The sequence below is a fragment of the Neltuma alba genome, unplaced genomic scaffold, assembly GCF_004799145.2.
Source record: "Neltuma alba isolate B1F8T4 unplaced genomic scaffold, ASM479914v2 tig00002026_pilon, whole genome shotgun sequence".
Classification (NCBI taxonomy): Eukaryota; Viridiplantae; Streptophyta; class Magnoliopsida; order Fabales; family Fabaceae; genus Neltuma; species Neltuma alba.
In genome coordinates, this window is record NW_021632708.1 from 108,067 (window position 1) to 132,621 (window position 24,555).

The 24,555-nt window shown below is 32.1% G+C and overlaps 3 protein-coding genes across 3 annotated transcripts; all 3 read right to left on the reverse strand.

The window, feature by feature from the left end:
- Positions 1–1,606: 1,606 nt before the first annotated feature.
- On the reverse strand, positions 1,607–12,266 carry LOC114715654 (pentatricopeptide repeat-containing protein At5g16640, mitochondrial-like). Its single transcript, XM_028900518.1, has 3 exons — positions 12,241–12,266; positions 11,470–12,129; positions 1,607–2,177 (listed from the first exon to the last, which is right to left on the reverse strand). The coding sequence occupies exons 1-3, from the start codon at positions 12,264–12,266 to the stop codon at positions 1,607–1,609; spliced, it is 1,257 nt and encodes a 418-aa protein (XP_028756351.1).
- Positions 12,267–15,519: 3,253 nt separating this feature from the next.
- LOC114715662 (pentatricopeptide repeat-containing protein At1g62670, mitochondrial-like) lies at positions 15,520–17,238 on the reverse strand. Its single transcript, XM_028900528.1, has one exon. The coding sequence runs from the start codon at positions 17,236–17,238 to the stop codon at positions 15,520–15,522; it is 1,719 nt and encodes a 572-aa protein (XP_028756361.1).
- A 4,702-nt stretch (positions 17,239–21,940) lies between these two features.
- Positions 21,941–23,026, reverse strand: LOC114715671 (pentatricopeptide repeat-containing protein At1g62670, mitochondrial-like). Its single transcript, XM_028900536.1, has one exon. The coding sequence runs from the start codon at positions 23,024–23,026 to the stop codon at positions 21,941–21,943; it is 1,086 nt and encodes a 361-aa protein (XP_028756369.1).
- Positions 23,027–24,555: the final 1,529 nt, after the last annotated feature.

The following is a 24,555-nucleotide window of genomic DNA, read 5'->3' on the forward strand; positions in this document are numbered from 1 at the left end:
GGAAATTAGGAAAGGAAAAGGTAGATTAAAGTGAAGAAACTTATTTGTGAATGATTTGTGCGCAAATTTGTGTGCAAATCTAAACTCATTACAACCGTAAATAATTTTTAGTAAAAGATCTTTCTAAATCATTTCTACCACATAGCATTTCATCATGTCATGTGAAACTTATTTTTGAATTAAAACTGAAGTTGATCACCAGGTGAAATATTTCATGTTACTAATAAAAGAGAGAGAATTTGTGAATTTTTTTTTTTTTTTTGAAAACCGATATCCATTAATTCAAAAGAACAAGGCAAAACAAGTCCGCAACAACACCTGAGTTCCCTTGTCAATCACTGCTTTTGGTAAAGAGGAGGGAGTCATCAAAGATACAAAAACACCTATTAAGAGCATGTTTGGCTAAGTAATCAATAAAAGGTATCAAGAGTATGAGCATAACGACTCCTATCAAGAACATGAACAACAATTTTACTCTTGTTTGTGAGAGAGAGAGAGAGAGAGAGAGAGAGAGAGAGAGTTTCACAAGAATCTTAGAATTACAAAACAAGAATAAGTCATCAAAGATACAAAAACACCTATTAAGAGCATGTTTGGCTAAGTAATCAATAAAAGGCATCAAAAGTATGAGCATAACGACTTCTATTAAGAGCATGAACAACTTTACTCTTGTTGATGAGAGAGAGAGAGAGAAAGTTTCACAAGAATCTTAGAATTACAAAACAAGAATAACTTATTATTTATATTCCCAAAAGTATGAACAATTACAATATATTCTAGTCATTGAAAAAAGAAAAAACAACTTAAAAGCAGCATTTACACTACTGCTCAAAGAAACAATCGATTGTTGCATTACCACCTTGAGAAGATGAAAAAGAAACAGCAACAGAGTGCCATAGCTAGGCAATCTGGTGAAGAAGATTATTGGAGGAGCTACCAGTGTATCAAAACAAGCTGTGGAGATTTTTTTTATGGACAACAAATTGGCCATTGGAAAAGCCAAGAATACAGTCCATCATGAATGAAGCTCTAGGCATATTAATGAGCAGTTCTGTTTCATCAAAAGGCATACAAAATTCAGATGTAGTTGAATTGGCAACTTATATATAATTCAACAGAAACACTCACGAAAGTTTTCAGAGACCATAATTAATTCAAGTTCCAAAGGAAAGAGCATGTGAACAGCAAGAAGTGTCATATAGGCTAGCAGAAATGTTGAAGGCTAAGTTCTTGTAAGGACTATAAATCCTTTTCCGTACCAAAAACCCAAAGATTGTAAAGTGAGGAGTCCAACAATCTGATAAGTGTGAATATGGGAAGCATTCAACGTGATAAGTATGGATACATGGTGTTTACGGCCTGAAAGAACAAACCCATATTACCCAATAACTAATTGTATCCCAACAAGATGGCCAAATAAGTCCATCACATATATGGCTCCAACAGAATTTCTTTAAAAGAAATCACAAGGAATAATCTCATAACTATTAATCAGAAGAAACTAGCATTTTCTAAAAACTTTATAGGCAAGTATCATCATTAGTACAAGCATATTATTTGATCAAAATAGAAGTACAAGATAAAAATAAAGCATTTGCCCTTTTTTTCACTGATTCAGAAGTTCATGAATAAGCACCTCTACTTTATCATTCTCATTTTTCATCAGCAGAGCTCCAACAAGTGTTGTAAATGTCACCAAATCGGGGAGGAAACCATTCTCTTTCATTCTGGAAAATACCGTCAATGCTTCACCAAACAAGCTTTCTTTGCAAAGTCCATTTATCATAATGTTGTAAGAGTAGGCATTTAAATGATGGCCTTTAGTCATAAGATATTCAAAGATCTCTCTTGCAAACCTGAACCTACCTCCTTTGCACAAACCATCGATTAGTATATTGTATGTATATATTGTAGGCTGTATTTCTTGGTCGACTATTTGTCGATATAATGTAATTGCCTCGTCAAGATTATTCATTTTGCAAAATGCATTCAACAAGATATTGCAGGTTATTATATTAGGAGCGTGACCATTGGAACGCATCTCATAAACAAGATCTTTCACATGGGACATTCTCTTAGCTTTGCACAAGCCATCAATAAGAGAGCTGTAAGTGACTGTATCAGGCAGCAAATTTTTGAAGCGCATTTCATTAAACAGATCTAGGGCCTCATCCATCCTTTTTAATTTGTTAAAAAAATTCCTCGGGATATTTCTATTCATGACTCCCAAATACAATTGGGGGCTTTTCTAGCAACATACTATACATGGGAAAAGGAATTTTTAAAATACTACACAATGGAAATTATTCATCAAGATACAGCGTTCAAAATCGTTCATTATGAGAACGAATTTAAATATATATAAATAAATTGTTCAACTTAAGATTTTAGTTTCTAATATGACATTTACTTGCTTCCTTGTGGCTTTCTTTCATGCTTCGTGCATTTGTCGTCTAAGAATACTTTGTTCTTCTTTATGAGAAATTCTTATAAAAAAATTCATTGTTTATATGTCTTCTTCTCACAGTTTTTGTTAATATTTCATATTAATTTAAAATTTATCTAGGTAGGGCCATCTTCTTTTGGACCCTAATTATTTGCAAATTAGGAGCATAAGTCTTACCATAAAAATGTTTTCAAAAAATAGACTCACCATAATTAATTTGCAACAAAAAAAAAAAGAAATCCCAGCAGCTCAATTTTTCCAATGATCACTCAGGTGATGGCTTATTTCTACTTTTCTATTAATGGGTTTTGATGTTTTTACTTTATACTTCTTGGTTTTCTGATTTCGCGTGAAGTATATTGTTTTGGTCCGCCAGTTGCTCGATCTTTTTTAATGATTTGTATTTATCTCATTTCGGTTATCTAGGCCATAGATCCATGTATATTTTTACAAACAGATGCACGCATAAATTAGTAGCATATGTCAAAGAATTTAGTTAAATCATTGTGAAAATTTTCTCTGTTTTTTTTTTCTTTTTATTTGGTTGCAAATTAATTATGGGGAAGTTAAAAGAGGATGGCCATCTATAATGATTCATTTGGTATGAGAAAAATAGAGGGAAAAAGATGATAGGAAAAATTTTAATGACTGATTCAAAAAATTGAAAATGTGGAGTTTAAAGCTTTTAATCAATTTTTCTTACTTTTTAATCTTACATATTCTCTTTATCAAAATTTTATAGTTTCACTTCTTTAATTTTTTTTAAATTAAAGTCATTAAAATTTTTGTGTCCTTTCCTTTCCTTCCAAATCTCTTATACCAAACATAGGGTGCATGTCTTTTTTTGTTTTTTTATGGCAAGAGTTTTCTTTTAAAAAAATAATGGTATGTACTATGAATTTGCAAATTATTAGGGACCAAAAGAGAATGACTATAAATAGATAAACTTTAAATTAGTTGCAAAAATTGACCAAAAAAAAAAGGAAGAGGAAGACGCATGAACTGTGGTTCTTACAGGAATTTCCCATAGAGAATAAAAGGTTTTCTTGGAGGCTAGAAGAAGAAAGTATGAAAGAAAGCTAAAAAGAAGTAAGTAAATGTCATATCAGGAACTAAAATCGTTCAGCATTTGAACGCTTTTAGTTTTCTATTTAAAAAGAAGTAAATGTTAGATTAGATAAGAAGCGTAAATGTCAGAGTTTTTTTGGCCAACGTAAATGTTAGATTAGATAAGAAGCAAGTTGTTCTTAAGTTAAACGATTTGTTTGTAAATTTAAACACGTTTTTATAATCACTGACCAGTATTTTGATAAAGACTTCCACCACGTAATGATTTGATAATTTCTTGTATGTTACGTTTGAATGGAGAGATAATTAGGGAGCGAAAAAAAGTAGGAAGAAAAATAGGGGAGAAGTAGGTTTTTCTTTGTTTGGATGGGGGATAAAAAGTGGAAAGAAAGAAAAGTTAGGAAGAAAATAAGGTTAGTTTCACATCCCATTTTTCTTCTAACTTTTCTCTTCACATATAAAGAGAAAATGAGAAGAAAACATATCATCTGTTTTTCAACAAAATAATACCTATTTAATTTTTTATTTTTTACTTTATTTGTTATTTTCATGTCTTCCTCCTATGTTTGTTTGATTGAACATTAAAACAATTAAAATTGCAAAAATATTTCTAAAACAAACTGAAAGGAAAAACACAGAGGTATTGTTTGAGTTTTTTCCAAGCATTACACAAATGTTATTTTTCTTCTAGAAGGAAAACAATTTTTTTTTTACAAAATTACTTGAGATTAAAATATAATAACATGATAATATATCTTTATCAAATAATTTGATTTTAAATGATCTGACGATGTTAATTTTTTTTTCAATATGATATTTAATTTTATTTTAATCATGATATATTTTGATATAAAAATAAGGGCATTTGAGTTATACATATGTTTGCTCATTTTCTTTTCTCTCTTTTTTCTCTCTCATCCGTCCAAATAGGAGGAGTGATAATTTTTTTTTCTTATTTTTTTTCCTCTCAACTTTTCTTTTCATCTAAACGGAGGGTTATTGCTTCCAGCATATTGGTAGAAAAACCTATAATTATGTTAACGAACATAACTTATAAATATCCTATACCCCTTAACAATATAAGTTCTCACAAATCACAATTCGATTTTAATTTAAATTAATCCTTAATATCCTCCCTCCTCCCTTTTCTATTTAATTATAGTTGAGGAAGTATCAATAGAAATAATTTAAAAAAAACTAATAAATATAAAAAATAAGTCTTATATTTAGGATCAACATAAATTCAACGATTAGTTCTTAGGAGATTTCATGAATGATTGAGTGATGCAGTTCTGCTAATCTTGCGAAGTTATATACATGACCATATTATTTGGTCATATGTTAATTAAAAATATAACTTATTTGATTATTTGTACCATTATTAGTATTTATTAAACATCACAATGTTACAAGATAGACAAAATAAAACTCAATGCCTGTGAAAATATGCTAGATGTATTTTCTGGATGCACCAGTATGCTTGCGGCCCTTTTCTCTGGGAATCAAGGAACAAAAAACCAGACCAGAGACTAAACCGGTCAAGATAGTGGATCAAGGGTCACTGGTCAAACCAGGGGTCAGACCGGTCATATTAAAATAATATAATTTAATTCATAATATTAAAATAGAACAAAATTCATAAATAATAAATAGCAAGTTTCAAAAAACTAGACTAGATATTAAACCAGCTACAATTAAAGTAATATAATTTAATTAAAAATTTACAAACATGTTTATATTTACTCATAAAAAATAATATTTAAATAAACAACGTATTAATTGAATTGATTTAAAAACTAATAATTCAAGTAAAATTTCCCAATGCCTCAAGCCTAAGCATAATATAGGCCGTGCATTGATGACCAGGCTTGGTGCTGATTTGAAGCAGATGCACAGTGGAACTTTTTGACTTTCCATCTCCCTATGTGAAGCCTTGGGAACTTGCGTTTTTACTTTTTAATTAACAAATGGCTTCTTCTTCGTTTCTCAAATTCTTCTGCTCCTCGGCGTCTCTCTCTCTCACTAGACCAAAGGTAAAAATGCTGTCATTACAGATCAAGAAGCTTTGCTATCATTACAGATCAAGAAACTTTGATTATTGGAGGCTATACACATTTCATATCTCAATCTCACTCACAAGTCACGGCTGGAACACAAAACAGAAGCACGAAGGAAAAAGCAGAGCACATTGAGCTGAAGGAAAATAACTAACCAGAAAACAAGAGCACAGAAGCTGAACGAGTAGAAGGAGAATAAAGAACCTGCCGCGGTGGAGAAGAAATGACGATAGGAAGCAACGAGGAGCTGTTGCTGTGGCCTGATTGAAGAACTCCTGCTAGCTGCTGCTTCGACCAGGAGACGTCATGTAAAGACCGACGACCTTTGACGGCGAAGAAAACGGCGGCTACAATTAGGGTGGATTTTGGCTAGGGATTTCGATCTGGGGGGAAGAATGAAAATGGCGAAGCTGAAAGCTGAGTTGCCTTTGCCCTTCGATAAGTTGTATGTTAATTTTTTTTTTTTCAAAATTTCTTCAACCTGAAACGGCATCGTTCCACAGCTGAAGGTTAAAAAAAATAAAAAACTTCAAACCGGGCAACCCATCAACCCAATGGTTGCCCGGTTTTGATCGGTTGAGCCGGTTTTTTACCGGTCCGTTCACCTAGCGGTTTTTCTATCAAACCAGACCGAACCAAACACCGGTTTACCAGTTTTCCGGTTGAACCGGCCGGTCCGGTTTGGTTTTTTTTTTCCTTGTTGGGAATGCATCCCTATGTAGGGCATATTACAAATTTGCATGTTTTGATAATATAAAATTCAAAAGAAAACCAATAGAAATTGAGTTTAACATAAGGAACTAATCCTTCACATTATAACAAACTAATATTCAAATCTCTATTAAAAAGATACCCATATTTAATACATGATAATAAAGCAATCTTCATGTAATATCCTAAATTAATTTTTAGGATTTGTGTAAAAAAAAAAAAAATATTTTTTTATTATAATAAAATAATAATATTTGTAAAAAAAAAAGTCAAACTAGTTGGGGGTTGGGTTTGAAAACCCCCCTTAATAAATATGTGGGAGTGTTAAAATAACCCCCCACACTTTCGTTTTGGCCCAGCGCAGGAGAGGGGAAAAAAAGAAAGAAAGAGATATTAGAGTGTGCATGAGATAGATGAGCATACTGGTGAAAGAGAGGGTGAGTTTTAAAGATATTTTAGGTATATAAAATTACTTCTTTTTATCAAACTTTCTTTATGAATATTTCCTGTATATTTTAAGCTTCCTATTTACATTATTACTATAGTGATTGGAGAAAATTTTGAGACTTATATATGATATAAGTATTGAGCTTTGATGAAAAGATTACTATAGAAATTTAGAAGTAAATGAGTTGTTAATTTTAATCGGTTTAGATTTGTCTATTTGTTAGTTTTAGTATTTAAATTAATTTATTTAGTTGAAAATCTGTTATTTATGGGACATGCCATATTCTTACTGATTAAATTTAAGTTAAATAATTTATTTGAGTTGTTTGACATATTATTGAGATTTTAATTGGTTTAATTTTATTTATTGGGTGACTGGAGGTTTTAAAATAATTATTGCATCTAAAAATTTTGTATACTGATGCTTCTAAGAAGGGTCTTGGGGCTGTATTAATGCAAAAGGGTAAGGTAGTTGCTTATGCTTCTCGACAATTGAGGCCGCATGAAGAAAACTACCCTACTCACGACTTGGAATTGGCAGCAGCCGTATTTGCATTGAAGATTTGGAGGCACTATCTCTATGATTCGCAGTTTGAAATTTTTAGCGACCATAAGAGTTTGAAGTACTTGTTTGATCAAAAAGAACTTAACATGAGACAAAGAAGGTGGATGGAGTTTCTTAAGGATTATGATTATGAGCTAAAGTATCATCCAGGGAAGGCAAACGTTGTAGCAGATGCCTTAAGTAGAAAATCTATCCATGCAGCCCAATTGATGGTCAAGGAGTGGAACCTGCTGCAGGATGTGCAAAGTACACCTATTGATATAATGTCTGGGTTAGTTGCTACCATGAAAGCACTAACCATTGAGAGTGCAACTTGGAAGGAAATTAAAATTGCCCAATTAGAGGATGAGTATCTACTAGGGATTAGGGAAGAAGTTGAACAAGGAAAAGAGTCAAAGTTTAATATTAGTGAAGATGGGATACTAAGATATAAAACAAGGGTGTGCCTCCCCAATGATAAAGAGTTAAAGAAGCTACTACTTGATGAAGCTCATAGAAGCAAATATACTATCCACCCTGGAGTGACCAAAATGTACCATGATCTAAAACGAAACTGGTGGTGGCCTAGTATGAAGAAAGATATAACTGAGTTTGTCTCTCGTTGTCTAACTTGCTAGAAGGTCAAGATTGAATACCAGAAGCCCCCAGGACTATTGCAAAATCTAGAGATTCCAGAATGGAAGTGGGATAGTATTTCCATGGACTTTATCACAGGTCTTCCTAGAACTCAATCAGGGCATGACGCTATTTGGGTGATTGTTGACAGATTGACTAAATCAGCTCATTTCCTAGCCATCAAGACAAATTACTCTTTGGAAAAGCTAGCACAGATCTATGTGAAGGAGATTGTTCGATTACATGGCACACCAAAGAGTATCATATCAGATCAAGATCCACGATTCACTTCAAGGTTTTGGAGATTGTTGCAGGATGCCATGGGAACATGGTTGAGGTTTAGCACCGCCTATCATCCCCAAACTGATGGACAAACAGAGAGAACTATTCAGACTCTTGAGGACATGTTAAGAGCTTGCGCAATGGAATTAAAAGGAAATTGGGATGATCACCTTCCTTTAGCAGAGTTTGCTTCCAATAATAGCTTCCACTCAAGTATTCAGATGGCGCCTTATGAAGCATTGTACGGAAGAAAGTGTAGATCTCCACTTTGTTGGACAGAGTTGAGTGAGAGAAGTTTGATAGGTCCAGAACTGGTGGATTACACAACTCAGAAGATTAAGATGATACAACAGAAGTTGCTTACTGCCCAAAGCAGACAGAAAAGTTATGCAGATAGGAGAAGACAACCATTGGAATTCATGATAGGAGACCATGTATTTCTAAGAGTCACACCGATGACGAGTATTGGAAGATCAATTCGAGCAAAGAAACTCACTCCCCGTTTCATAGGTCCTTATGAACTTTTGGAGAGAGTAGGACCAGTGGCTTATAGAATTGCCCTACCTCCACAACTGACCAATATTCATAATGTATTTCACGTGTCACAACTCAAGAAGTACCACCCAGATCTATCTCATGTGATTGAGCCTGAAGAGATCGAGTTACAAGAGAATCTTACTTTCAAGGCCGAACCTGAACTCATTCTGGAAGCTAAGGATAAGCAACTTTGGAATAAAACTATTCGGTTACTTAAGGTTTTCTGGAAAGGAATGTCTCCTGGGGATGCTACTTGGGAAACCGAAGAGCGAATGCGGCGTGATTTTCCTAACTTGTTTGATTAGGAAGAGTTAGTATCATGTTGGTTTTGGTGATTGTATTATGGTATACTTGTATTGTACTTATTGTACTTGTGTTGTGCTCTTGATGTGTAGTATAGATATTTGTAATTGTGTCTGCTGCTTGAAGTAAATTCTTTCTCTTTTCATGTATCGAATTTTGGGGACAAAATTCTTTTTAGGTGGGAAGAATTGTAACGTACTGTTAAAAAAAATCAAAATCAATTAATTAAAATAATATAATATTATATTATTATTTAAAAAAAACAATACCCAACTTTTCCACCGAAGTCGGTGGAAAAGCTGGGCATAGTCAACAATAAAGAAAGAAGAGGCGCAAGAAGTAAATGGAGGAAGAAATAAGGGGTGGCATTAAATTGAAGAAGGAAAAAATAGGGGATGGGGTAGTTAGATGGTGAAGGAAAATAGATAGGGGATGGGGTAGTTAGATGGTGAAGGAAAATAGGATAAAAGAGGGGGAGAGGAGACGGAGGAGGAAGAGAGATCGAAGGAAGAGAGAAGAGAGTGAGAATCAAAGAGGGAAAGAGAGAGAAAGCTAAGTTGCAGAGCACCTGACAAGTTTTGAGAATTATTTAGGTACACAAAACTACTTCTTTTTATCAAATTTCCTTTATGAATATTTCCTATATATTTAGAACTTTATATTATTAGTATCATTATAATGTTTAGAGAAAATTTTATTGTTTGGGTATAGGGTAAATATAGAGTTTTGACAATATATGACCGTAGAAATTTAAAGATACATTATTAAGAAATTTTAATCGGTTTATTTTTGTTGAATGATTATTTTGAGAATTTTAAACTAAGATTTTAGTTGATAAGTTTGTTATTTAGACTTGTAATATGTTTTTACCGATCAAATTTGAGTTAAATAATTTATTTGAGTTATTTAATATATTATTGAGGTTTTAATCGGTTTAAATATTGAATAAGTTAAATATATATTTTTGAAATAATTTTTAAAGGCTTGAAAAATTATAAATTGAGAATTTTATAAAATTAAATAAAGCTACAGTTTGTTTATAATTAAAAATATATATATACTTTTGTTAAATTTAAATAGCCTTATATGTAAATTATTTTTCAAAATAATATCTATTATAAATGCCTAGATTTGGGAGAATTAATATATTTATGTAATTTTGGTTTAGAGGGTAGTCTTAGAATTTTAGAGTAGTTTTGGAGTAGTTTTGAGTTTGTGTTAATAAATATTTATGTGCAATTTTGTAGACTTGAGAATTTTGGAGTAATCTTTGTGTGAATATTTGTAAGCTAAAGAGTACCAGGTCATTCTGAAAATTCTTTCTTGTAGATGTGAGTTGTGTATGATTATATTGTGGATTTACTAATTTTTATATCATACTGAAAAGTAGTATTATGATTTCAAATAAATGTTTTGATATGTTATTTGATTTTGTTAAGATTTATTGCTATTAATTATGATCAATGTTTAAATATATTGATGACCAAGGAATTGTCAGGAGTTGCTATTAAATGGTATATAAGTTTTATTGCTATCTTATCTTTAAAATATTTGAGGACGTATTTATGATGTAACATTATTGGCATCTGACATGCATTGTTGGGCTAAGGATAGAAGGAAATTGTGGATGGCACTTGTCAGGGCCCCTTCTTCCATGTTTTCCTTTGACTGGGAATTCATTGGAGCTGTGAGACATGTGACACCTCCCTATTCACAAAGGAGGGGAGCCATAGTCCGAGTTTGAGCTCTATAACTTTGGTCGGCTATATCTCTTGTATCGGTGAGCTTGGAATAATTCAGTAAAATGGATTTGTTCCTATCGAACTATGTGTTAACCTATGGCTGTGGACGGTGATATAAGGGAGGCAGCATATTGCATTATTTTTGGATATATTGGAAAAAAATGAAATTGAATTGAATGTATCAAATCTGTGATTTTTAATATATACATATATACAGACCTATAAATAGATTTTTGGTTTATCATATATGGTTTGCTTGTATAGGTTAGAATTTCAGCAGTTACTGAGACGTTTGATCTCATCTCCTATCTTAACAATTTTCAGGCGAAGGATATAGTAGGAATCAAGGGAAGGTACCAGTGGAGTGAGCCGTGAAGGCTTTTGTATTCCTCAACACATGCTATGTTATATTTTTATTTGTTATGACTATAAGACTTTAATAGTTTATGTTGTTAAGTTATGTTAGAAATGTTTTGAAATTTTGACTTAATTGCAGTATTAAAAATATGTATGAAGTTTTAAATTGAATATTTTATTACATATATTGATATAATTACGTGAGGTGTTACATTCATCATCTTAGCAAAAACAACTTGAGCTTCTATGGTCTTGCCTCTTTTGCAAAATGCATCAATAAATATGTTAAAGGTATGCTGGGTAGGAGTGATGCCTTTTATGACTATTTCATTTAGCAACCTAATAGCTTCTTGCAACTGGCTGGTGTTAGAGAAACCACAGATTAAAGTGTTGTAGGTAACAATATTAGAAGATATTCCTCCCCTGATCATTTCAGAACACAACTTAGATGCCTCATTTACTAAGCCTCCTTTACAAAGGCCATCAATGACTGCGTTGTATATGACGACATCGGGCACAATTTTAATTTTCCGTCCCCCCATCATTTGGAGCAACTTAACAGCACATCTTGTTTGTCCAGTTTTACAAAGCTCGTTAACTAAGGTACCATAACTAACTGGGTTTAAACAAAATCCTTTTGCCAACAGATCATCGTGAAAGTCAAGGGCTTGCCCCACATCTTTCATGCAGAGTCCTTTCATCAACGTATTAACTGTTACGGTATTCGGTTGATAACCCCACTTGAAAATCTTCCCCAATAAAGAGAAGGCAGAAGTGATGTCACCCACAAGACAGTAGCAATTGGTCAAAATAGTTAGTGTAACTAAAGATGGTTTGAATCCTTTCAATTCCGCCTGCGTAGAAAGCGAGATAGCAGTGGTGCAATGTGTGGCCTTTGCAAGTGATCCTAAAATCTTATTAATTTCGACAACGGAGGGCGGCGGACTCAGGGAGAGTAAGCGATGGAACGAAGCTACGGAGTCTCGGAGGCTACTAGGGCTTGCAGAATAAGAATGCACACAAAATCACAGATTGAGGAAGGAAGGGAGAGAAGGAAGGGAGGAAGAGGGAGAAGATTGCAGAAAGAGAGAGGATTTGGGAAAGACATACCTTAACATAGCAGAAGAGAACGGCATCTTCAGATGAAATTAGAACAAGAATGTTGATTTCATCGAAGCTGCTGCAGCAAAGGGGAAATGCGAGAAACATAAGCCGTGGAAGTGATTCAAAGCCAAGAGACAGCGAAGGAGAAGAAGGCGGAGATGGACTGAGGAAGGTGGCCGGTGCTTCGAGTCTCCGATTTTTGGTCGCGTGGTCGGAGGTATTGTAAATAAGAATAATGCATTATTTTCAATATATTGTCAGCCTCTTGGATGAGGCTTTTTCTTGTATCTTATTTATGAGATAAAAATTATTTTTTTAAATATGACTATAAAAGCATCTAAAATTTTTATAATTTATGTAAAAATAATTTTTTGAAATTAAAAGATATTTTTATCGTTATATTTATATTGTTCTTAAATTTTTTTCTATATATTCTCTGTGCTTCGTAATTAGTTTTTAGTTATGTATTTTTAATATTTCTTAAAAATAATTTTTAACATTTTTATAATATTTTTAATTTTATATTTATATAAAGTATGCATAGTATATCATCTAATTAGTTATATAATATTATTTAGTTCAAAAATTTTTACATTATTATAATTTCTAATTTAAATATACTTTATTCATTAAATATAATTTTTTCCTGTTATAATAATTAAATTATTACATTTTGTAAATTCATATTTTTTATATTTTTTATTATTTAATAAAAGTTATACTCATCTTAATTCTTCTACAAACTAAACTTATTTATTCCATTCTAATCTAAATAATTTTTTTAACTTTACAGATTAATTTTTATAAAAGTCAATCTAAATAAAAATTAAATTGTCTAATTTAACTTTTATTTAATCTTCTTTTTGTAAAAGTTATATATTTATATTGTTCTTAAATTTTTTCTATATATTCTCTGTGCTTCGTAATTAGTTTTTAGTTATGTATTTTTAATATTTCTTAAAAATAATTTTTAATATTTTTATAATATTTTTAATTTTTATTATATAAAGTATGCATAGTATATCATCTAATTAGTTATATAATATTATTTAGTTCAAAAATTTTTACATTATTATAATTTCTAATTTAAATATACTTTATTCATTAAATATAATTTTTTCCTGTTATAATAATTAAATTATTACATTTTGTAAATTCATATTTTTTATATTTTTTATTATTTAATAAAATTTATACTCATCTTAATTCTTCTACAAACTAAACTTATTTATTCCATTCTAATCTAAATAATTTTTTTTAACTTTACAGATTAATTTTTATAAAAGTCAATCTAAATAAAAATTAAATTGTCTAATTTAACTTTTATTTAATCTTCTTTTTGTAAAAGTTATACTAAAAATAAGTTTTCTTTTTTAGTCGTTGATCCAAAATGACTACTCAAATTTTAATCAATTAAAGTCAGTGTTGGGGATCTAACTTTTTGTTACCAAGTAGTTTATATTTTTCACTTACAAAAAGGAAGTCTTGCTTTTCATGCATGCATTCAAACTTCAAATTGATTGGGTAAAATCTTAATTAAAAGTTTTGAAATTGATGAGAATTTAAAAAAAAAAAATACAAAAGCTGCACGTAACAACTATTTACTGCCCATTTTTGCCAAATTTTACTATGCACTTGACCAGTTAAAATATTAAATTTTAAGTTATTATTTAATCAATTTATCGCTTTTTCTTTAATTAGGCTTGTAGTATCTATAGATTTGTTATATACTACAATTATTGGTAAAAGATTTCCTAAAAACATGTTTGGTCATCACTCAAAAATACAAGTAGGGGCTTTTTGTTCGTTTTCTTTTGAATCTCTTTAAAACTTTGTATTATTACTTCTTGTGCTTAATATAAAAGTTAGATAATTAATTTATGAATATTAAAAAAATTAATTAAGCTAATTATTTATAATAACTACATGTTGTCTTTTCTAAAATATCTTTATTAATTATGTATTTGAATGAATGAAAATTTCTTAATATGTATAATCATCATAGGATTAGTTGGGAGGAAAATGAATAAATATTAAAAAGAAAATTAAATTTTTAATTAACTCTTGTATCAACAACTAAAACTAGTATTATATTTGTTTTATAAAAATTTTTTGTACTTTATACAACTAAAATAATGGTAAGGCCAAAAGACGATGGCCAAGGTAGGGATTAGTTGACTCATCTTATATTAAGGGAGTGATTGGGTAAAAATAAAATCATAGTTTCAGAAGTGTTTTTACGGCATACGAAGTAAATATATACAGGAATTTGTCACAATTTGTTAAAAAAGTAATTCTGAAAAGTAATTATGGGGTTATCCAAACACCCCCTAAGCATCCAAGGCAGTAGATGGGAATAAGTAAATGTCACGGGAGAAACTAAAAGCATTCAGCCTTTGAACAATTTTTGTTTTTTATTTAAAAATAAATAAATGCCAAATTACGTGAAAAAAACAAATTCATTTTTAAGCTGAACGATTTGTTTCTAAATTTAAACTAATTCTCATACTTAACGATTTCCAATCTGCTATTCTGATGAATACTTCTCATCAGCATATTTGTAGAAAAGCCCACAATTAGGTTAAGAAACGTGCCCTACAAATATCCTATATCTTTTAGCAATTTATATTCTTCTTATGATTCGATTACAAATCCTTTAGTTATGGATTCAGATTTTAGTTCAAATTATTTAGTGAAATTTTATTCAGTCAAGTCACTAAAATTTTTTTTATTACTAAATATAAGTGTTCTCCAATTAAAAGCAATTATATTTTTTTTTCCTGCTAGACTCAATCCCATTAGTGTGTCTGAAACTATTATTTTGCCAGAACTTCTGATTTTTGCTTTACGGCCCCTTCCATGAATGCTTGTGTCGTGGAGTTCTGCTGATCATGTGAAGTTATATGCATTATGACGATATTATTTTGGTCATATGTTAATTAAAAATGTGCCTTGATTATTAGTATCTTTATTTAGTATTTCATTAAATCCCACAATACCGTAACACAGCCAAAATAAACCGTATACCTGTAAAAATAAATTACATGTATCTTTTGTTTTTTGGATACATCGCAGTGCTATCTAGGCATATTCCCTTTGCGGCCATTGTGGATAATATAAACTTTAGAAGAGAAAATATTATTAATGTAACAACAAAGCTAAAAGTACAAATTTATCTCTACCGGTGCAATTTATTTATGCAGCATCAATTCTAGAAACTGATCAAACATATACTGTTTGAAAACATAACCAAGTGACCAATAATTAGTACAAACAAAGAAGTCATCATTCTCCAAACAAAATAGAGCCTTTGAACTTGTTTTGCCGTGGCAGAAGGCCTCTATCAATCATTTCATAAAGAAAAAGTGTTGCTCTATCAATCTCATTTTTCCTCAGAAGACCTACTATAAGTGTTTTAAATGTCACAGTATCTGGGAGACAGCCATTCTCTTCCATATTTGAAAGCAATGTCAATGCCTCACCGAACAAGCTTTCTTTGCAAAGTCCATTCAACATAATGTTGTAAGTGTAGACATTTAGATGATGGCCATTGGTCAAAAGGAATTCAAATATCTCTCGCGCAATGTTTAGCCTGCCTCCCTTACACAAACCATCGATTAGTATATTGCATGTGCGCACTGTAGGTTGCATTCCCTGACTGACAATTTGCTGATATAATGCAATCACCTCATCAAGAAGTTTTGTTTTGCAAAATGCATCCAACAAGATATTGCAGGTTATTATATTAGGAGCGTGACCATTACAACGCATCTCATAAACAAGATCTTTCACATGTGACATTCTCTTAGCTTTGCACAAGCCATCAATAAGGGAGTTGTAAGTGACTGTATCGGGCTGCAAACGTTTGCAGCGCATTTCCTTAAACAAATCTAGGGCTTCATCCATCCTTTTTAATTTACAGAGTCCATTGATCAATATATTGTAATTCCAAACAGAAGGTGTCAAATCAGCTCTGATCATCTTATTGAACACTGCTATGGACTCATTAACATTATTCCTCATACAGTAACCATTCATCAAAGAACTAAAGGTAATAACATCAGGTTTTACAAAACATTTCATCATCTTAGCAAGGACAGATTGAGCTTCTATGGTCCTCCCCCTTTTGCAAAATGCATCAACTAGTATGTTAAAAGTATAAAGATCAGGACTAATGTCTTTCATGGCTATTTCATTTAGCAACCTAATGGCTTCTTGCAATTGGTTGGTGTTAGAGAAACCACAGATTAAATTGTTGTAGGTAACAATATCAGGAGATATTCCACGCCTGATCATTTCAGAACACAACTTAGATGCCTCACTTACTAGCCCTTCTTTACAAAGGCCATCAATGACTGCGCTGTATATAACGACATTCGGCACAGTTTTAATTTTCCGTCCCCCCATCATTTGGAGCAACTTAACAGCACATCTTGTTTGTCCAGTTTTGCAAAGCCCATTAACTAAAGTAACATAAGCAACTGGGCTTAAGCAAAATCCTTTTGCCAACAAGTCATCGTGAAAGTCTAATGCTTGCCCAACATCTTTCATGCAGAGTCCTTTCAACAACGTACTAACTGTTACGGTATCCGGTTGATAACCCCACTTGAAGATCTTCCCCAGTGAAGAGAAAGCAGAAGTGACGTCACCCACAAGACTGTAGCAATTGATCAAAATGTTCAGTGTAACTAAAGATGGTATGAATCCTTTCAATTCCGCCTGCGCAGAAAATAAGATAGCAGTGGCGCAATGTGTGGTCTTTGCAAGTGATCCTAAAATCTTATTAATTTCGACAATGGAGGGCGGGGGACTCATGGAGAGCAAGCGATTGAACGAAGCTACGGAGTCTCCGAGGCTATTCGGATTTGGGGAATTAGAATGAAAGCAAAATCGCAGACTGAGGAAGGAAGGGTGTGAGAGAAGGAAGGTGGGTCGAAAGAATCGTATAAAACGAGGAGATTTAGCGAAGACATACCTCGAACTCGAAGGGGCAGTTGAGAACATCTTCAGATGAGATTGGACGAACAAATGTTGGACGCCTGCTGATTTACCGAAGGGGAAATGCGAGAAACATATGCGGATTGCTAGAAGTAGGGATTAGGGAATGGAATTTCAAATTTCAATTATTCTTTTTCAAATGGATCAGTTTAGAGCTGAGAATCAGGACCGGCCCTTCAGGGCTGGTGGGCTTAAAAGGGTCGGCTCTCCAGGACTGAAATTTTAAAAATATCCCAATTTGCTAGGCCCGGCCCTTAAGCTACAGGGCCAGGGCCGGCCCGCGGGCTTTTGGCCCGTTTAAGAAAAAATACTATTTTTTATATTTATCATATTTTTTTATAAAAATATAAAAATAAACCAATGAAATTATTAATAAAAGACATAAATATGAATAAAATTAAGTCACAAATATAAAATATCATCTTATATAAATATTCATCAACATCTAAGAACATCTAAAACATTCATTAACAAGATAACAATATCTAAAAGTTTTATCTATAATGCAATTGTGCAATAAATAAACACTATCATTAATCTTTTGAAACTTCATCATCATTATAATTAATTATTTTTCTTCATAAGTATACTTTTCTTTCGTAACAAAAATATCAAGTTTTTCTTCTTTATAAGAATTTTATTTTTAAATTTTGCAATCTAACTATTATTTTACTTTAATGTGAGAAACATTGTTGTTGAAACTCATGAATTTCTAATTCAAATTATAGAATCACAAGTTATATAAGTATAAAAATATTCTATTATCAAATATATATATAGTTTAAAAATATCAACGCATATAATATAAATAAAATCATTATTAAAATCCAAATTAACCCATTTTTTAAAAATTTAATTGGATAAATTATTGTCTAAAACTAAATTTAATTTTAAAATGATAATAATAACTAAATATTTGAAATATTATTAACAATGTAAAAAATTAATAACATTAATATTATATAAAAAAATTTAAAAAGTAAAAAAATTATAAAAGGGCTTCAAAGGGTCGGCTCGCGGCCTTCCAAGGCCAGTCCTCCAAGGTTTATTTCTCATTTTAAGAGAAAAATATCAAACCCGGCCCTCATAATTTCAGGGCCTAAATGGGCCGGCCCGACGGGCTTGGTCCGTTTTTCCGGCTCTAGATCAGTTTCATAGGCGCCCATCCCAGCATTTGGTCCTGCTTTTTTTGCTTTTCTTTTCCAAAATAATTTTTTATAAAATTACTTTTAAAAACAAGTTTTAAAAATAAGAAGACAAAAAAATACGTTCAAATAATTGTTCTAACAAATTACATTTGAAAATAAATCAACGGAAAAGAAAGAGTTTCCCAATTTTCTCAAACAAAAAGTAAAAATTGTTGTTGTTTCTTAGTTTTTAAAAACAGGTTTTTGTTTTTTTTTAAGAAACACTTAACGATAAATAAATAGCCAAAAAAATTTTGTTTTCAAAATAAGAAAACAAACAAGCCCATATATCATTTTGTATTTTAATCCTCTTGTCGGTTTAAAAGTGACAAATGATTTTGAGGAGAAAAAAAAAGTCAAGATATTTACTCCAATACTTTTACATCATAATTTAATAGTTAATATATATTTTAATTCAAAGGTGGTGTTGGGTAGAATCAAGTCAAAAGGTTAATATGTTTTAGCTAACGTTCATTCTGATTTTAAGATTCCACCTCCATTAGCTTAGTATTAATTCCTGAACTTTTATTTTGTAAATCGTTTTTTAATTATTGGAGAGAAAACCAGAAGGAGGAAAAAAAATAAAATGAGGAAAAATAGAAATGCGAGAAAAGTTGGTTGATAGTATTATCCTTCTTCTGTTTGGACAGAAAAGAGAAAGAGAGGAGATAAAATACATGACATTTAGAATGGAAATAATACGGTTATTTTTATTTTCAACTCATTTTTAAGGAACGTCAAGAGAAATAAACCATCAAATAAAAGGCTAAAGTCAAATTAAAATAAAATTATTTTATATATTTTATTGGAAAATCAAGATATTGAGAAAAACATTTCCTCAAAGAATAAAATAATAAAAAGAAAAGTTAAGGTGCATTCAACACTCCAAAATATTTTCTCATATGTATCCAACACTCTAAAGTATTTTATATGTATCCAGCACTCTGAAATATTTTTTAGGAGAACCTAGCACCCTGAATTTTTTTTTGCCTTGACGCTGGATGGACTAAAAAATATTTTTGGATACTGGATATATCTAAAAAAAATACTTTGAAATGTAGGATGCACTTAAAAATATTTTACGGCACTGGACGCACCTAAAAAAATACCTCAGAATATTAGATGCACCACAAAATATTTTAAGATGCTAGATGTATCTAAGAAAATATTTCGAGGTGATGGATGCATCTTATTCCTAAAAAGAAAGTTAAAATAAAAATAGACATGTCAGAATAAGAATAATATCTTTATATCATGATTTACCAATATCAAAAAAAAAATTTTTTTACAAAAGCTCAAGCTCTTTTTATTTCATTATTAATTTATAATTTTAATAATATTATTATTATAATATGGGCTAATGTTATTTTTAGCCCCTCCTGTTTGATCTCATTTTTGTTTTATTCTTGATTTCAAGGGCAAAAACACTACTCCATGAACCAAAAATATTTAGACGGATCAAAATAAGGTCAAATTTTAAGAGTCAAACTACTGGTTTTAAATTTTAGAAACTGAAATAAAAAATCAGATTTCAAAATATATTTATCCTAATAACTTTTATGAGAATTTTGTCAATATAAAAAGTATAAAATCACTGTACATTACCTTATAATTAGAGTTCTGTTAAGCAAGCCCTTTCTTTTTCTTTTCTTTTTTTTAAACCAGAGAAAGCCCAGTATAGTATGAACCTTTTAAAAGACTGAAACTGCATAATATATGTACATACATGTACACATACGTATAATATGCACGTAATACTCAATAGATGAATGTTTTCAGTGGAATCGAGGCGTGGAGTGACCACAGGGCAGGCGAGGGTAGGGCAAGGAGCAATATACTAAATATTAGATATAAAAATCTTACTAAATATTTAAGAAAATGAAAAGAAGAGAGAAGAAAATGAATAAATATTTAAATGACAAATATACCCTTATCTCTATTTTAAAATATGTTAAATATCACAATGAAAAAATATATATATATTAATAAGTTATACATTCTTTGGGACTAAAATCTCTGCAAGTGAAAGACCAAAATCCTCTGTTTTCTTTTTTCCCCCGGGGGGGAGTGGGGACAGAATAATAGAATGAATTGCGACGTACGTACTTTTTCGATGGGAAAGCAGGCAGGCAGTTGTGTTATGCAAAAATTGACAATTCAACATTTACAATTTTTTTTTTTTTCCAATAATCTTCAAAAACCATTATATTAATTAAGTGAAAGTGAAACTACAAAGCACACAGGAAATCAAAAGGGCTTTAATCAACCACGATTTGTGGTAAACGGTAATGAAAGTTGTAAAAATTAGTACCGCTATCCCCAGATGATAAAACAGAAAAGACAATCCCAATCTCATGAGACCATTCTTCTAACTCCTTCAATGATATCTCTTACCAGATGATCACAGCTAGTTTCCCCAGTAGCTTATTCTTTAACCCAATCTGCAGAAACTTGGCCTTTTCCTATGCCCTTTTCCCAGCATAAAGTCAGACCTGCGATAATCCCCTTAATTTCAGTTATTACAGGCATCAACTAACCCATCTGTTTTTAACCTTGAGTTTTTTTTCAGTCACCAATCTCCATGAAACATCTTCATTGCAAGTACTAACCCTGTCGAATCATGAGTGGCGCCAAAATATCAATTTAGAGATACAAGCACGATTCAAAGCAACGAATACAAAATCTATTACCTGAGATTTCTCTGAAACACAACCAACCAACTTGGAACAAAATCATGGTGTGCTTACAGTGCTGCTGATAGTGTGACTATGAGAAACTCTATAAGGGGTCACCACACAATTATTTGTCAAGCCTGAAGAAAGATGCACCCATCATAGGCACTAGTGTAAGATAATGAGTAACAGAGTATGAGGCTAGATCAATCCAGTTTCTTTATTCCTTTTTACTGAGCCATCCACACAATATTTTTTAAAGAGCAGTCCTTACATGTATCATTGACAAACAAAATCATAAAAATTAAAATTCATCTCAAGAATCATAGAAATACATTATCAACCCTTCTTGCCCATGTTCTCAATATTATAACATGGTCTTCACTGTTCTAGATGCTATAAGGGTCTTTTCTTCAGGGAAGTAACAAATTTATAACACTCGACTCTAAATTGCAATTATAGGAAACAACAGCAGCACGTAGTGACTTGATTTTATGATTCTTAGAAGTAAGATCAATTATACAGTAATTTATTCATTAAAAGGATTAAAAAAACTTCAAAGCAGCATGTTGTGTTCAAAGGAACAATTAATTGTTGCATTAGTAGCATGTGGACGTAAGCAGGCACCAGGAACAGCATAGCATAGCCATGCAATCAGGCAAAGATAATTGTATGAATTATAAGTGCAACATGATGCATAATTCAGGAACAGAATAGCAAAACACTGAGATGGTAAAATGAGGAATAATTCATTAACTTTTACCCAAAGTAAACAAGCATTTTGCAGCCACTTTTGAAAAATATCACTATTAACAAGTATAAGATAAGAATAGAGCATTTAACCTTGTATTATTGTTTAAGACGACCTGCATCTATCATTTCATGAATAATCAACTCTGCTTTATCATTCTCTTTTTTCATCAAAAGAGCTCCAACAAGTGTTCTAAATGTCACCAGATCAGTGAGGCAGCCATTCTCTTTCATTTTTGAAAGCAATGTCAATGCATCATCGAAAAGGCCTTCTTTGCAAAGTCCATTCATCATAATGCTGTAAGTATAGACATCTACATGATGACCTTCAGTCAGAAGCAATTCAAAGATCTCACGTGCCAAGTGCAACCTACCGCCTTTGCACAAACCATCGATTAGTATACTATATGTATGTACAGTAGGTTTCATTCCTTGACTGACAATTTGCTGATATAATGCAATCGCCTCATCAAGAAGTTTTGTTTTGCAAAATGCATCCAACAAGATATTGCAGGTTATTATATTAGGAGCGTGACCATTACAACGCATCTCATAAACAAGATCTTTCACATGTGACATTCTCTTAGCTTCGCACAAGCCATCAATAAGAGAGTTGTAAGTGACTGTATCAGGCATTAAATTCTTGCAGCGCATTTCCTTAAACAAATCTAGGGCTTCATCCATCCTTTTTAATTTACAGTGTGTATTAATCAATATATTGTAATTCCAAACAGTAGGTGTCAAATCAGCTCTGATCATCTTATTGAACACTGCTATGGACTCATTAACATCATTCCTCATACAGTAACCATTCATCAAAGAAGTAAAGGTAATAACATCAGGTTTTACAAAACATTTCATCATCTTAGCGAGGACAGATTGAGCTTCCATGGTCCTCCCCCTTTTGCAAAATGCATCAACTAGTATATTAAAAGTATAAAGATCAGGACTAATGTCTTTCATGACTATTTCATTTAACAACCTAACGGCTTGTTGCAATTGATTGGTGTTGGAGAAACCATGGATTAAAGTGTTATAGGTAACCATATCTGGAGATATTCCTCGCCTGATCATTTCAGAACACAACTTAGATGCCTCACTTACTAGCCCTTCTTTACAAAGGCCATCAATGACTGCGTTGTATATAACGACATTCGGCAGAGTTTTAATTTTCCGTCCCCCCATCACTCGGAGCAACTCAACAGCACATCTTGTTTGTCCAGTTTTGCAAAGCCCATTAACTAAGGTACCGTAAGTAACTGAGTCTAAGCAAAAACCTTTTGCCAACAGGTGCCAACAGGTCATCGTGAAAGTCAAGGGCTTGCCCTACATCTTTCATGCAGAGTCCTTTCATCAACGTATTTACTGTTACGGTATTCGGCTGACATCCCCACTTGAAAATCTTCCCGAGTAAAGAGAAAGCAGATGCCATGCCACCCACGTGACAGTAGCAATTGATCAAAATGTTCAGTGTAACAAAACATGGTGTGAATCCTTTCAATTCCGCCTGGGCATAAAGTGAGATAGCAGTGGTGCAGTGTTTGGTCTTGGCAAGTGATCCTAAAATCTTATTAATTTCGACAACGGAGGGCGGGGGACTCATGGAGAGCAAGCGATGGAACGCAGCTACGGAGTCCCGGAGGCTATTATTAGGGTTTGTGGAATTAGAATGAAAGCAAAATCGCAGATTGGGGAAGGAAGGGAGAGAAAGAAAGAAGGAAGAGGGAGAAAGTTGCAGAAACCGAGAGGATTTGGGGAAGACATACCTTGACATAGCAGAAGAGAGCGGCATCTTCAGATGAAATTAGAAGAAGAATGCTGATTGCATCAACGCTGCTTCAACAAAGGGGAAATGCGAGAAACATAAGCTGTGGAAGTGATTCAGAGCCAAGAGACGGCGGAGGAGAAGAAGGCGGAAATGGATTGGGGAAGGTCGCTGGTGCTCGCAGTCTCTGATAGAAGAAGAATGTTGATTGCATCAACGCTGCTTCAACAAAGGGGAAATGCGAGAAACATAAGCTGTGGTAGTGATTCAGAGCCAAGAGACGGCGGAGATGGATTGGGGAAGGTAGCTGGTGCTTGCAGTCTCTGATCTCTGGGTCGCGTCGCGTGATCCGAGAGAGACAGGTATTGGAATTGTAATCTCATTTTGAAAATAAACTAATTTTTGGGCCAATTTTCTAAATATGATAACTTCATTCCTGGGAGAACAATACCTGTGCGGCGGTGCCAGGCATTAATGTGAAAAAAAAAGAAAATAATTTAAATAAATTCAATACTTAATTAATGTTTAAAATCTAAATTTAATAAATTTAAAATTGAACTTATGGATGTTTTGAACATTCACAAAATACAAATTACTAATTTTAAGCACTTCTTAGCAGGTATAAACAAAATTCCCGACGGACTGACATATTCAGCCTTTTAAAATAATTTGGCTATGCCACCAACAATGGTTGATATTTAAATAAAATCCGTTTGACAGCTTAAAATATTAAATGTTGAATTATATAATCAGTTTATCACTTTTAATTTAATTAGGCTTATATCTTTGGACTTTATTATGTATGTACTATCTCCAGTTATTAAAAGAACTAGTTTGATATTCAATTTAATCTTAGATATAAAACCCAAATCTAATGGTTGTACATTAAGATAGTGCTTGTAATAGTTAGTACATACACTACTAATCACTAATCATGTTTCTCATATTT